The sequence below is a fragment of the Balaenoptera ricei genome, chromosome 15, assembly GCF_028023285.1.
Source record: "Balaenoptera ricei isolate mBalRic1 chromosome 15, mBalRic1.hap2, whole genome shotgun sequence".
Lineage (NCBI taxonomy): Eukaryota > Metazoa > Chordata > Mammalia > Artiodactyla > Balaenopteridae > Balaenoptera > Balaenoptera ricei.
The window spans coordinates 52,555,034-52,567,726 of record NC_082653.1 but is presented as its reverse complement, the minus strand read 5'-3'; the positions used below and the strand labels follow the sequence as shown (position 1 = coordinate 52,567,726).

The 12,693-nt window shown below is 63.6% G+C and overlaps 2 protein-coding genes across 5 annotated transcripts; both read right to left on the bottom strand.

The window, feature by feature from the left end:
* Positions 1-528: 528 nt before the first annotated feature.
* On the bottom strand, positions 529-3,026 carry NTN3 (netrin 3). The gene is made up of 6 exons (XM_059896820.1): positions 2,099-3,026; positions 1,839-2,027; positions 1,599-1,748; positions 1,380-1,430; positions 1,178-1,252; positions 529-878 (listed from the first exon to the last, which is right to left on the bottom strand). The coding sequence occupies exons 1-6, from the start codon at positions 3,024-3,026 to the stop codon at positions 529-531; spliced, it is 1,743 nt and encodes a 580-aa protein (XP_059752803.1).
* A 5,308-nt stretch (positions 3,027-8,334) lies between these two features.
* On the bottom strand, positions 8,335-12,653 carry TEDC2 (tubulin epsilon and delta complex 2). 4 transcript variants are annotated; one of them, XM_059897215.1, is made up of 10 exons: positions 12,578-12,653; positions 12,394-12,492; positions 12,083-12,153; positions 11,577-11,985; positions 11,059-11,112; positions 10,321-10,414; positions 10,036-10,147; positions 9,843-9,944; positions 9,215-9,405; positions 8,335-8,908 (listed from the first exon to the last, which is right to left on the bottom strand). In XM_059897215.1, the coding sequence occupies exons 1-10, from the start codon at positions 12,601-12,603 to the stop codon at positions 8,759-8,761; spliced, it is 1,308 nt and encodes a 435-aa protein (XP_059753198.1). In that variant the 5' UTR covers positions 12,604-12,653; the 3' UTR covers positions 8,335-8,758. The 4 variants fall into 4 exon arrangements, with proteins under 4 accessions (XP_059753198.1, XP_059753199.1, XP_059753200.1 ...); XM_059897216.1 differs by having other exon boundaries at positions 9,215-9,402; XM_059897218.1 differs by having other exon boundaries at positions 8,821-8,908; positions 9,215-9,290.
* Between the last annotated feature and the right edge of the window lie 40 nt (positions 12,654-12,693).

The window sequence follows — 12,693 nt, the reverse complement described above, 5'->3', positions numbered from 1 at the left end:
GGTGTTCGCAGATCTCTATGGGTCCTGGCATCAGAAGGGGGTTCATAAGTATATGAGGGGGGTGTCAGTGCCTTTCAGGAAAGTGGGAACGCTGAGGGACCACGACATCACGGGGGGCTGTGTCACAGAGGCCCTTGAGGTGTTCGCAGAGCCTATTAAGTATTCGGCCCCACAGGGGGTTCACAGCCCTCTGGGGGTATCGTGGTGCCCCTTGGAGGAGGCAGATAGCTTGAAGGTGGGGGGGCCAAGGGGTCCTTTGGATGACAGCTGCCCCAGGGGGCCTCAAAGCACCTCTCTGGGGCTATCACATCCCTCTGTGTTGGGGCGGGGGTGTCCCTGCGTCCGTCACACCCCTCCTGGGCAGGAGCTCGAGGCACCGAGGGAGGCGCGGGGCAGAGTCGAGGCGGGGGGCCCAGATGGCGACGCGCGCGACGCGAGCAAAGACTTCTCGGCAGGCGGATGCACTGGATGAACGTGTGCCTTGATGTGTGAGAAGCGCCCCGCCCGGCCCCCGCCCGGCCCGCGGGCTCAGGCCGCCCCGCAGCGCCCCCGCCGCTCGCGCCTCTGCAGCCTCCGAAGGCGCCTAGTCCACGCATCCCGCCAGGGCAACACGAGGCTCCCGCGGGCGGCGCTGAGCCCGGGCCCCCGGCCCTCGGGACCCCCGGCCGCGGCCCCCGGCCCGCCCCCCAGCAGCAGGTAGCGGCGGTCGGGTAGCAGGCGCGGGCAGCCGCAGGCGGCGTCCCGCGCCGGCACCCACAGCACGCTGCTCCCGCGCCGCGCGCGCTCCTCGCCGCTCCGGAACACGGCGAGCACGGCCACCGGGAAGCGGGTCCAGGAGCCGCGCGCCTCGCCGCGCGCGCGCACCGCCACCTGCACCGCTGCGGGGGAGGCGAGAAGGGGAGGGGTCAAGCGGGCGGGGCCCGGAGGGGGCGGGCCGCGCAGAGGAGCACAGGGCGCCCGCGGGGGTGGGAGGGGGGGTGGAGGAGGAACACAAAGAGGACACGCCGCAGCGGGAGCATCGAGAGGCCAAGGGGGCTGACAGGGCGGGGCCGGCGACAACGGAGGACCTGAGGGCCGGGGGATGGCCTTGGGGTCCAGCGAGGGTCAGGGTATACAGAGGGACAGTAGAGAGGGCAAGGTGAGGAGGACGGGGGCAGGAGGCCTGAGGGCGGCCTACCGTAGTCCTTCCTGCAGAACTTCTTCAAGCTGATGCGGTAGCTGCCACGGGCAGGTTTGCAGTGCAAGTCGCAGTCTGGGAGGAGGGCGCAGGAGGAGGTTGGCACCGATCTGCACCTCCTTCTCCCACCCTCTCCTCCTTCCCTCCTGGAATCCATAGCCCCCTCCAGCCAAGGACATGCCCCTCTGGGACCTCCACTCACCCTGGGGCTCCACAGGGCTGCTCTCCTCAGTGGGTCCAGGGACAGGAGTCTCTGTGGAGAGGATGGGATAAAGGCCTTCCTTTGAAGGGGGCCAAGGGAATCTGCAGGGCTCAGGGGACAGCTGAGGGGGGCAGGGGGATCTGCGGGGCCCAGGTTGGCAGCAGCAGGGAGCTGGGTTGACCTTGGCTGAGGTGGTCTAAGCAGGGCAGCATCACTCACTAACGCAGGGTGCCACTGGAGAGCGGCTCTGCTGGAAGCCAGGGGCACAGCGGTTGCAGGTGAGGCCAGTTACGCCATCCTTGCAGGGACACTGGCCTGTGGTCTGGTTGCAGGTTTTGCCAGCAGCACCAACAGGGTGACAGTCACAGGCTGAGGATAGAAGTGGGATGGTCAGAAGCCCATCTGGGGATGTGGGAAACCGGAAGGTGAGGGTGTGCAGGTGGCTGGCGGCAGGCTCACCCCTACAAGCGCGGCGGTCACTCAGGGCACGGCCTGGGTCTCGATAGAAGCCCTCCTGGCAGTAGTGGCAGTGCCGGCCGGCGGTATTATGCCGGCAGTTGAGGCAGACACCTCCACTGCGGCGGCCAGACAGTCGGTACAGCTCCATGTTGAAGCGGCAGCGGCGGGCATGGCCATTGCAGGAGCAAGCTGCAGGGAGGGATGAGTCAGGGACAGGCTGGCCTGGTCTCAGATCCCCAGGCCACCCTCCAAGGCCTCACCAAGGCAGGCGTGGGCTTCCCGGGCCGTGGCCCGCTGCCATGGCCTGTCGCAGTAGAAGGGCTTGCAGCGGCCGCAGTCGGGGCCCTCGGTGCCATGACGGCAGTCGCAGATCAGATGGCCCTGGCTGTCCAGCAGGCACCTGGCGGCATGCCCATTGCACTTGCAGCGCCCGCCTACCTGGAGCTCAGTGGCTGAGTAAGAGTAAGGGACCATGGCCATGGCATCCCTCGTGTCCCCCAGCATGGTAGGCCTTGTGAGCACTACTTGAATGTCTGTGGCGGTCACCCAGTCTTGGAGCACCGGGCTGCTGTCCAGATCCAGGCCTGGCGGGCTGCCGTCCTGCACGCTGAAGGCCAGAAGGCCACCCCCATCAGGCTGGGCCTGGGGCTCAGGGAAGCACAGGGCTTCGGGCCCCAGGCCAGCTGGGCCATCGGCAGGGGCAGGCACGCGGCCATAGTCCAGGCCACAGCGGGAGGAGAAGAAGCCCAGTGGGGTCCAGCTTCGGCCATGGTCCTGCGACTTGAGCAGGGCCACCGAAGTGGGGGGTGCAGAACAGAAGCGCAGGCTCACGAACACCAGCTCAAAAGCCTTGCCGAGGGGCACTGTGAGGGTCACGTTGAGGGGCACTTGCGTCAGCGAGTCCGAACGCCAACACACCGGGCTTGTGGTGCCCCCTGCGGAGGTCAGGAGGGCGGCGGGGTGTGCCCGCCGCGGGTCCGAAGCGTCGCAGGCCCGCGTGGCCGGCCGCCCGCACGTGCTGGACGCCAGCACCTCGCGGCCCAAGGCCGCGTTCACCAGGCCGGGCACGCAACCGCGGGGCGCGCCCCCCTCGTCATGGCAGGGGTCGGCGGGCGCCGGCGGCCCCGGGCTCAGCGCGGCCGAGAGCGTGCCCGCGGCCAGCAGCAGCCCCCAGGGCCAGCCGGGCATGGCCGGAGCCGCCGTGGGTCAGCCAGCCGGCCGGGGGCCCACGCCGCTGCCCTCGGGAGAGAGAGCCCGATCCGAGGCTCTGCCCGCTGGCCCGCGGTGCCGAGCAACCAGAGCCCCGGGCCGCTCCAGTCGGGGCCCAGAGGTGGGCGCAGCCGCCGGCACGCCGCGGGCCGAGCGGAGCAGCGGGGATGTCGGCGCGTCCTCCCGCTGGGCCTGGAGCGTTGACAGGCGTCGCCCCCGCTCTCGGCGCCTCCGCCCGCAGAGGCCCCACCCGCCGCCCGCCGCTCGCACTCACCCACCGAGGGCCGGGTCGAGCAGGTCTCCCGGCCTCCCGGGACCGGCCGAGGGCGGGCGGGGCCTGGGGCGCCCCGGCCGCCACCTCCTCCCGGCTGCAGCGAGGGCGGGCGAGCTGTGCCAGTAGAGGGTGGGGGGCGCAGCAGGCGCAAGCCTCGGCCCAGCCGGGGGCGGGGCTGCTCGGGCCGGGAAGGAGGGAGGGGAGGGGAGGGGGCCTCGTCGGCAGAGCCGGAATCAGAAGCAGATTCAGACACTGGCTGGGCCAGCGGGGGAGGGGGCTGGGAGGCCCTGGAGCCGGGGGAGGGGCCGGGGAGCCAGGAATGTGCTGGTGGGAGGGCTCTGGAGGGGGTGGCTCAGCCACGGAGCCCGTGGGGGACCACCCAGCCGGCCCCCGGCCTGCCTCCAGGCTTTGACTGCTCCTGGGGTTGTGCCACGTGCTGGGTGGGGGTCTGGCTGCCTCCTCCCTCAGGCCCATCAGGCTGGCTGGGCCCTGGATCTGAAGGTGGGACCCGCATGCTCCCATTGGTCCCTACAGGGCACACTCAGCACAGAGGGAGCCAAGCTGGGCTGGTGGTTGTGGGGTGTCCCCAGGGCAGCAGTCTGCTGTAGTAAAAAGAACCCAGGATTGGGGCCAGGTCTGATTTTGAATCCAAGCTGCTCCAGTTTCTAGTTGTGTGGTTTCAATTCCTCAACCTGCCCAAGCCTCAGTTTCCTCATCAGCCAGATGCCTATTATTCAACTTTGCCAAGCTGTTGGGATTTCATGAGCCACATAGGTATTGGATGTAGCCAGGGAGCTCAACAGACTGGAGTCCCTCCTTGATGGAGGAGGCAAAGCATCCCAGGAAGGGTCAGCCCCATGCAAAGGGGGCAGGGAACATGAGAATATATCCCACCTGGGAGCAGCTCTGAGGCCTGAAGTTCTAGATGGGAGGCTGACCCCAGGCCAAGCCCAGCTGTCAGTGGAGGACACCACATGGGTGTGTCTGTGTAGGCGGGGCTGCCACCCTCAGTTGGGCCAGAGACACTGCAAGGACAGATAAGAAGAGGATGGAGAGAAGCAGAATCCTTGTGCTATTTAGGAGAGGAGGAGCAGGAGGACATAGAAGCCTCCCAGGGGATACTGAAGGAGAAGAGGAGGACACACCAGGGCTTGACCTTGGAGAAGGAGCAGCAGGAAGACAGGGTGATTGATGGGCTACCTGGAGCGACTGACACTCTCTGGTCAGGCCCTTCACCAAGCCTAACCAGCACAAATGCAGGGGTGAGGGGTGAAGGGATAATAGGAGACTTTGGAAAGACTGAGCCAGGAGGGCCAGAGGGGCTGCTGGCCTCTCTCTTCTGTGGCAGCAACAGGAAGGCTGAGGGTGCCCCTCACCCCACAAAGCAGGTGCCACTGGGGCCTGTCCCTCAACTTCCCAATAAAGAGAATGTGTCCCTTATAACAAACAGCCATGCACGAATGAGGGAGCTGGCAGGGAGCACGGTTCTGCTCTGGGATGGGTCAAGTTCAGAAAGAGCACCTTCCCAACCATTCTCTTCAAGGTTCTTCTGATCACCAGCCTCAAACCTGCTTGGGATGGGGGGAGCCCTGGTGGGAGAGCAAGAGGTGTGATAGATCCTTCTGGGACCGTTAGAAGCAAGGAGGTGGCCACAGTGGGGAGAAATGCCCAGGCCCATGCCAGTGGTTCCCCGCGGCCTGAGACAAGACTCCAGGGAAACCTTGGCTGTCTGGACTTCAGGACGCCTGCTGGGAAGGAGGAAAGCAGGGAGCAGCTCCCCGTCCCCAGCCTTGCAGGCTTTGTGTGCAGCACAGCCTCCTCGTGAGTTGGGGTAGGGTCTGCAGAACATCTGGTGGCCTCTGGTGTGGGTGAAGGCCCCCAGGGCTCGGCCTGCAGAGTGTTCATTGGGGTCAGCAGTCAGGGACCTGGCCCAGAGCGTCGTTGCCCCACTAGCTCCCCAGGGAGGTGGCTGCAGGCAGCCCAGGCTCTTTTCTGGAGTGGCCCTAGGTGTGCTTTCTATTCTGGCCCCGGGGGCAGCCCTGGCAGATGGTGTGATGGGAGTTAGGGAGGGCCTTCCTCACAGACCCCCACCCAGGCTCTGTGCTCCTTGGGACTCAGCCATCTGTCCCCAGTCCTTGACTAGGGCCTCTCAGACCTCACACCTCTCTGCTGGCCCTGCCCCTTCCTGGCACCTTAGAAGAAGCTCAGCCTCTAGTTGCCCACCTGCAACTCCTCAGGCTGCTGTAGGCCTCCCCTCCCCTGCCCCCACTCAGAGTGACAGCTGCTAGCTCTGGGGCTCCAGGAACCTCTCTGGGGGAAAAGGGACGGAGGGGGTCCTGACATGTCTCAGGGGGCTGGGGTCTTTCTCTTAAAAGGCCAACTGATCAAATACTCCCGGCTTAGCCCAGGACCTACTGTCCCTGCCAGACTTTTGCAAGCCACCACTTGTTCATATATAGCACAAACATTTATTGAGCGCGTATTTTGCCTCGAGGGGCTTCCAAACCAGTGGGGAAGAAAGACAGCTAGGGGAGGGGGACACAGCCCACTGTGCCTCGCCCCGAGTAGGGTAGCCACGCCAAGTACCCGGCCCGCCGCCGCCCAGGACCCTGCATACCCTGCAGGGCCCCCGTGCCGCGCAGACTGCCGCCAGCCCCGCACTCAGCCAGGCCGGCTCTGCGCGCCAGGCGAAACGCTCAAAAGCAACATGGGCGGAGGTGTGTGCGAGAGCGGGAGAGCCGAGTCGGGGGAGGGGAGGGAGATGGCTCTAAGTGCCCAAAGCTCGGGCATCCTGAGAGTTCAGAACAGAATGGTTTGGGGACGGCATCTGGGGAGGAGGCTTCCGCGACACGCGCTTGGCACTGCGCCAGCCGGGCCCAGGCGAGATCCGGAGGGAGGAGGCGCCGGCTCGCCGTGACCTCGCAGGGGAGAGGGCTTGGCGCGTGGGCTCAGGGCGTCCCCGGCTCCCGCCGCCCCACGCGCCCGGCCCTCTGCCGCCGCCGCCGCCGTGCGCGCCAGCACAGAAAGGCGGCGGCCAGTAGCCCGAGGCCCGCGCCGAGCCGTGGGCCAGGTCCAGGCGGGGTCCGCAGAGCGAAAAGGTGATGGCCGTGGCAGCGTCGCCTGCAAGCAGAACCACGGCGCCGAACGGCAGGATGCAGCGCGGCCAAGAGCCCCCCCGCGACGCCGGTGGCCAAGAGCAGCGAGCGTAGGGCCCCGTGGGGCTCAGGGGCCTCGGCGGGCGCCGGGGGCGGGCGCTCGGCCACGCTCATGCTGCCGAAGCGGGGTCTGCGCTCCGGGTGGGTGTGGGCGCCCCCTGCAGCCCCGCTTGCCTGCCACGTCGGAGCAGATTGGCCAGCGATGCAGTGACGCCACGGGGACAGGAGTTCTTCGCTGCAGCCTCCCGGCTTCGTGTGGAATAGAGGTGGGCGGGCGCTAACTCGCAGTGGGTCTCCCCTTTCTGCTCTGGGTGCCTTGTGTTGGGACCTACCCAGATCTCTCCCCTCATGTTATCTGCTGGCACCTCCCTGCCCATGAAGGCCCAGGTGCCCACAGAGGTCCGCAGGACACCACCAGTGCCCAGGATTGGCCCTGGAGAGGTGGGTCATTGAGTCAACAACCTCTGGGCGCCCATCTGCGCTTAGCTAGAGATGCAGGTGGTTGGCATCCCTGCCAATAGATAAAGTGCACAATAAACTAAGAACCAGTGGGTGAAATAATTGTGGTGAAGACCACCTGCTATAGAAACGGATTCTGGGGTGGCCAGTAACAGGGGGGTGGTGGGATTTGCCCCGGACATTAAGGGTTCCTCCAGATCCCAGCACCTGGATATAAGCTCTGGAGGCAGCAGTGGAGTGGCCAGAAGGAAGTGGCCGTACCCCAGGCTCCCTCTCTCTCTTTCTCCCCCTTCCCTGGGTTTCCTACTCTGGAGTTCCACTCCCTGGAGGCCCCCTCAGTGCAGTGAGGGCCCTGATTTTTCATTTTCTACTTTGGTCTGTCATCTGGTCCCCAGCAGCCCCAAGGACCTAGGACTCCATGTCCAAGGTTTCTGGCCTGTTGGACTGTGGGGCCCTTTACAAGTAGGGCCTCCTGCAGGGTGGGGCTACCCTGAGGCGGCTTCAACTTCACCCAGTTCATCCCCCATACCTGCAGCACTTCATCAGGCTTGCAGAAGACCTGGCCTTCTCCAGGAGTCATCTGCTTCCTGGGCCTGGGCTTCTCAGGGCAGAAGCAGGGGTTATTCGGTCTCACACATCACTGTCCACACAAAGGGCTACTGCCCCAGCTCTGAGGACTGTGCCTGGTCCACACAGGTGCTCACTAAAGGCTCATAAAAGGGACACCGCTGCCTCAAAGCCCTCACCAGGGTCCAGAGCTGTGAAGCATCTAACACCGTCTTATTCATCTTCAGCCCAGTGGTAATAACCACTACCCCAGTATGACAGTGGGGACAACACTGGGAACTGAGGCTCAGAGTCTTCAAGAATCTTGCTGGAAGTTCCAGAGCAGCAAACAAGTCATGATGTAAACCCAAGATGAGTGACTTGTAAACCCAGAGGCTGTGACCTTGACCTCTACACTTTCTTGCCTTCCAAGAAACAGTGGCTCCTTCAGCAGGGGAGGTAGGAGCCTTGGAGGTGACAGTAGAGCATGGGAGGGGTGGACCCAGTCTCGGGGGCCCACATCAGCCACAGCAATGGCACAGGAGCAGGTGGTGGGCATGGGTGCCAGGAAAGATGGCTGTGGGCAGACAGTGGCCGTCCACTGCGATACTGGCTTGTGGCTTTTTTGTCTTTTGATAAGCCTGGTACAAATCTAGGCACTTGTGGGGAGAGGTTTCAGGTGTGCTTGGGCCAGTGCATGAGACAAGTCCCCAGGGCAGCCCACCTTGAGTGGCTTTGCCCCCTCCCTTCAGTACACAAGGGATATGCCTATTCTTGGTAAGTATACTTGATATATTCTTGGTAAGTAATAAACACAAAGAAGAAAACAAACATGCATCAAGTCCCACCTTGGTATGATTTAAATATGTAAACTTTCTAAAGTAGTTTTAATGTCACAAGTAGCTTTTAAGTGTACAGCAAGAGAAAACAGAGGTAGCTAAGAAAAGCCCCCACCAGTCTCAGGTCTCCTGAGCCTGTGGAAAGCCAAGCCAAGCTGAGCCCTGACCAGCAGGTTTAGCAGCCATTAGAAAGGCCCTAAGTTCCTCAGGAAGAGCCGGGGGGCAGTCCCCACCCCTTGGAAACCTGGTTTCCTAAGGGGGTACAGGCATCTCTGGGCCCCTGGCTCACTGTACCAGTGAAAATCCCCTCAATGCCCATTCATTTGATTCCTCCTAGGGAAGGGGGGCTCTCACTGACAGTCAGGCTAGGGGCAGAGCCAGCCTGCCTTTGCTGCAAGGTTCTGGGGGACTGGGGGTGGGCCTGGCCATGGGAAGGGCTCAGTCAGCAAGCTTATCTTCTCGTAGGATGGTGAGGAAGCGCTGGCCTCCCTCACAGAGCAGGCTGTGGACAGCCCGGCACAGCGCTAGCCAGGGTGGCCCCAGCGGCTCCTGCTTGCTCACCAGGGGGAGGAGTTCGGCCATCAGGACCTGGGGGGTGGTGCAGGACCAAGGTCTCAAGGGGGCCCTGTCCCAGCTGGCCCAGGGCCCCCAGAGGCGGGCTCAAACCAGGGCAGGCTTTGAGGCACCACACCCCAGCCCATCCCTCCTCCAGAAGCTCCAGCACCCTCACACGGGCACAGGCCCAGCAGCTCCCACCCTTCCCTGGTGGGTCTTGGCAGGAGGAGCACAGATAGGCTCTTGAGGCCAAGCCCTCATGAGGCTGCAGACCTAGAGTCCTCCCCAGGGCCCACGGCTCCCCGACACTCAGTCACCCACTCCCTACTCTAGAAGTACCTTTTCCAGGTGGATCTGCTGGTGCAGCATGGCCACCCGCAGCCTGAGGGATGCCAGGGTCTGCAGCTCCTGGGTACTAGAGTAGAGAAGCAACTGGGGGCTCCAGATAGGGTCTGCTTCTCCTCCACAGGGCAAGGAGGCCCTGGGGAACCTCCCCTCAGGCCACGGCCCCAGCTGCTGTTCCACCACTGCTGCGAGGACAGGAGATACGGCCTCACAGGGCAGCAGCCAGGCACCTCCTCCCCAGGCCCCTTTAAGGGGGTGCAAAGTCTCCCCTTGCCTCCTGTATGAAGCCCTAATGTCCATGAACAACTAACTCTTGCAATACCAGGCATCTGCCAGTACCTCTCTGACTGTCACAAGGCACTTTTTCAATAACTAGATAAATAAGTAAGCTACTCAGAGTGGTGGGATCTGTGTGTCGGGAGAGAGATTGGAGCAGGGGTGCTGTGCTGGCCAGCTCCACAGCACAACTGCAGAGAACTCAGAATGCAGTGGGGAGACACAGGGAAGGGCCGGCCTGCCTGCCTGCCTCCGCTCCCAGGCTGCTGTTAAAGTCCCAACACCACCCCGTGGCTAGAGGACTTTGATCCCAACCAGACTTCAGCACGGGCAGGGCAGGCCTCACCTGTGCACAGCTCCCGCAGCCTGTGGAGACACTGCCCCACGATGGCCTGCAGCTCCTCCAAGGTGAGCAGGCAGCGGTACTCCTGCATCCAGTCCTTGGGGTCTACATGAGAGCCAGGGGGAGCAGGTCAGGTCCACACCGGTCCTGAAGCCCTCCCCACCCTGACCAGAGACGTGACTAAGGGCCCACTAACCTGCCGTGAGCTCTTCCCCCATTCGAAGTCTTAGCAGCAAGCAGGCCTTCTGCAGGTGCCGCACCTCCGCCTCCACCTCGGTGGCACTGAGCCTGGAGCCAGGCCAGCCTGACTGCATGTGGGTCAGGGAAAGTCCCCTGTGGTCAGGCCCCTCCGCTTTCCCCAAGGGCTGGGTGCTGGAGTAGCTCTGGCCCTTCCTGGAGTTGCTCCTCCTCAGACTCGCCAGGTTTAGAGCCAGATCCTCTGCCCCCCCACCCCTCACTCCCCCAAGCCCCGCAAGGATACAGTTGTCTGCATTTTCTGGAGGAACTGCATTTTGGCGGTGGTAGCAGCATCCACAGAATCACTGGTCTGTGTAGAGCTGAGCTGGGCCCACAGGCTGGGATGCACACATGCGCAGCCCACAAACCAGAAAGCAACATGGTTACTCCAGCCAGCTGGGCTGGACCACGAAAAGTAGGCAAGGGCCAGGGTAGCGGCCCCAGCCTGGGGTGTCTGGCTCTGCTGAATGTCAGGAGGGGCCTTTGGGGGTCCTGGGGAACCGAGGGGGACACTGTCCATGAAAAGGGGACAGAGCTGACCCACTCTGGGAAATGCTAGGAGAGAATTCAAGGAAAAAGGGGAGAGGAGCCAGCAGTGACTGGTGACCAAAATGTCTGGTAAGAGCTTTGGATGCTGGCTCTGTACCAGGCACAGCACTAACACCCGAAAAGGCACCACCTCATTTAACCCCTACAACATCTCTAGAAACTGGTACTATTATTCTCATCTCCACAAGAAAGACAAATGGGGACCTGGAGACACTAAGTGCCTTGGAGCCTCAGAGGCCGCTGGCTGAGTCTAAGGTGACTACAGCCGTCCTAGGGAGGCTGACTCTCCTAATGTGGAGAGTGTTGCCACCCAGCAAAGAAAGCTGAGGGACCCGTGGGAAGAGTCTTACCAGTGGGAAGCCTCAGCCTCCCTGCTCTCCACACTCCCCCGGTCTCCCCTCCCCCTTCACCCAGCCACAAGACTCAGCCTCACCGGGAATTCCGGGAAGACGCTTTCCTGAAGGCCTCGGGCAGCTGCAGCAGGATCCTATCAGGGAAGCCCGGTGCTCAGGGCAGCTCTGTCTCATTCTGGGGGCTGCAGGCCCCACTCCCTACTCAGAGCCCAGTGAGGGATGAAGCTCACCCACCCCTCAGACAGGGCTTCCAGGGTGACCACAGGAGCCAGCCCAGTCCAGGTCCCACCTGGCAGAGAGAAGAGAAAGCAGAGCCCAGGCCTTCGAGAGCTCATGTGGAGCCCTGGGGCTGGGTGGGTAAATGGATAGGGCACAGGACAGGCCCCAGTGCATCAAACGTGGGACCTTCACAGCCAGCTGTTCCACTCTGCCAGCTTCTGGGCTTGGGCCTCATGGGGTGGCATCCTGGGGCTCCCCTGGCCCACATCCAGCTCAATGCCCTGCCCTCCCTGTCACCCCAAACCCAGACTCCTGCTGCTGCCCAGGATCTGATCAGGTAGAGACAGTAGTTCCTCTAGTGAGGGTCTGGGAAACCTACCCCTTATCCTTGAGTGTAAAAGCTTCTGGGGCCTGAGAAGCAGCCGACAGGACTATCTGTTCGTTCCTGAGGCCTGATTCAGGCTTGGTGGCTCCAGCCCCTTGCCCCATACAGGCCTGATCCCCCACTGACAGAAGCCTGCGCTCAGGGAGGTCCTTGGCAGGCACCCTGGTTTGGCGGATGCCCCTGGGGGGTTCTGTCTCTGATGCACGGCTGCCAGCCCTGCGTGAGGTGCTGGGTGGGGCAGAGGCTCTGGTGGCAGGGGAAGTGGCAATGGACCCAGACTTCAGGCTGGGGGCCTTGTCTCCTTCTCCAGCCTTTGATAAACCTTTTCGCACCCGTACAGCCTTCTCCAGTGCCTGGGTCAGAAGCTCCAGCTCCTCGAGGTCTTGCGGGCTGGGTGCGCATGCTGCAAAAACCAAGAGTCATGTAAAGGTTCCTCACCACTGCATGTCAGAAGACAGACCAGGGGCGGCACCTTGAGAAGGTGGGTGGCTGAGGTTTACCTGCAGATGGGGCCTCTTCATTAGTTTCTGGCCCTGGGGTTGGCTCCGGAGCCAGGGTCTCGGCTGGTTCCCTGCGAAGACACAAGGCAGCCGTGGCACGGCCAGGAGGCACTGCCCGGGCCCAACAGGCCCCCAGGGCCGCCTGGCCTAGGGGCAGACCCGCAGCCTCAGAGCCTGCAGGAAAAGCGGGGAGCACTGACAACCCGCAACTCGGAAGTGAGCGCTGGACCAGGCCTCCCGGCCCGGGGTCTCTAAGCGGGGTTCTGACGGTCCGAGGGAGGCCTAGCCGGGTGGTCCCGGGGTCCGCGTACCAGGCACGCAGCAGCCGCCGGGAGACTCGCAGGCTCCGCTCCAGCTGCCGCTGTCGCTCGGCGCACGAGTCCAGGGCGTCACGCAGCTCGGCCACTAGCCTGGAAAGGACGCACCAGAGGCTCAGCACCCTGGCCAGCCTCGGGCCGCGCACCCTCCCGCCCCCTCCAGCGGCGCTGGACCCACCGGCGCGAGCCGCCAGCAAGCAACATGAAGGCGGTAGCCGTTCTTCACGATCTGCCGCCGCCGCCAAATCCCGCCCCTTCCGGCCTAGGAGATCGCCCCTTCCGGCCGGACTGCCC

What these genes read in the sequence shown, in the direction of transcription:
- NTN3 (XM_059896820.1), bottom strand. Translation starts at nt 3,026, where the DNA reads ATGCCCGGCTGGCCCTGGGGGCTGCTGCTGGCCGCGGGCACGCTCTCG. An exon ending in TGACCGCCGCGCTTGTAGGG is followed by an intron (nt 1,749 to 1,838) that starts GTGAGCCTGCCG and finishes TTCTATCCTCAG; the next exon opens with CCTGTGACTGTCACCCTGTT. An exon ending in GTTCTGCAGGAAGGACTACG is followed by an intron (nt 879 to 1,177) that starts GTAGGCCGCCCT and finishes CCTCCCCCGCAG; the next exon opens with CGGTGCAGGTGGCGGTGCGC.
- TEDC2 (XM_059897215.1), bottom strand. Translation starts at nt 12,603, where the DNA reads ATGTTGCTTGCTGGCGGCTCGCGCCG. An exon ending in TTTACACTCAAGGATAAGGG is followed by an intron (nt 11,113 to 11,576) that starts GTAGGTTTCCCA and finishes CTTCCCTGATAG; the next exon opens with GATCCTGCTGCAGCTGCCCG. An exon ending in TCCAGAAAATGCAGACAACT is followed by an intron (nt 10,148 to 10,320) that starts GTATCCTTGCGG and finishes ACCCACATGCAG; the next exon opens with TCAGGCTGGCCTGGCTCCAG.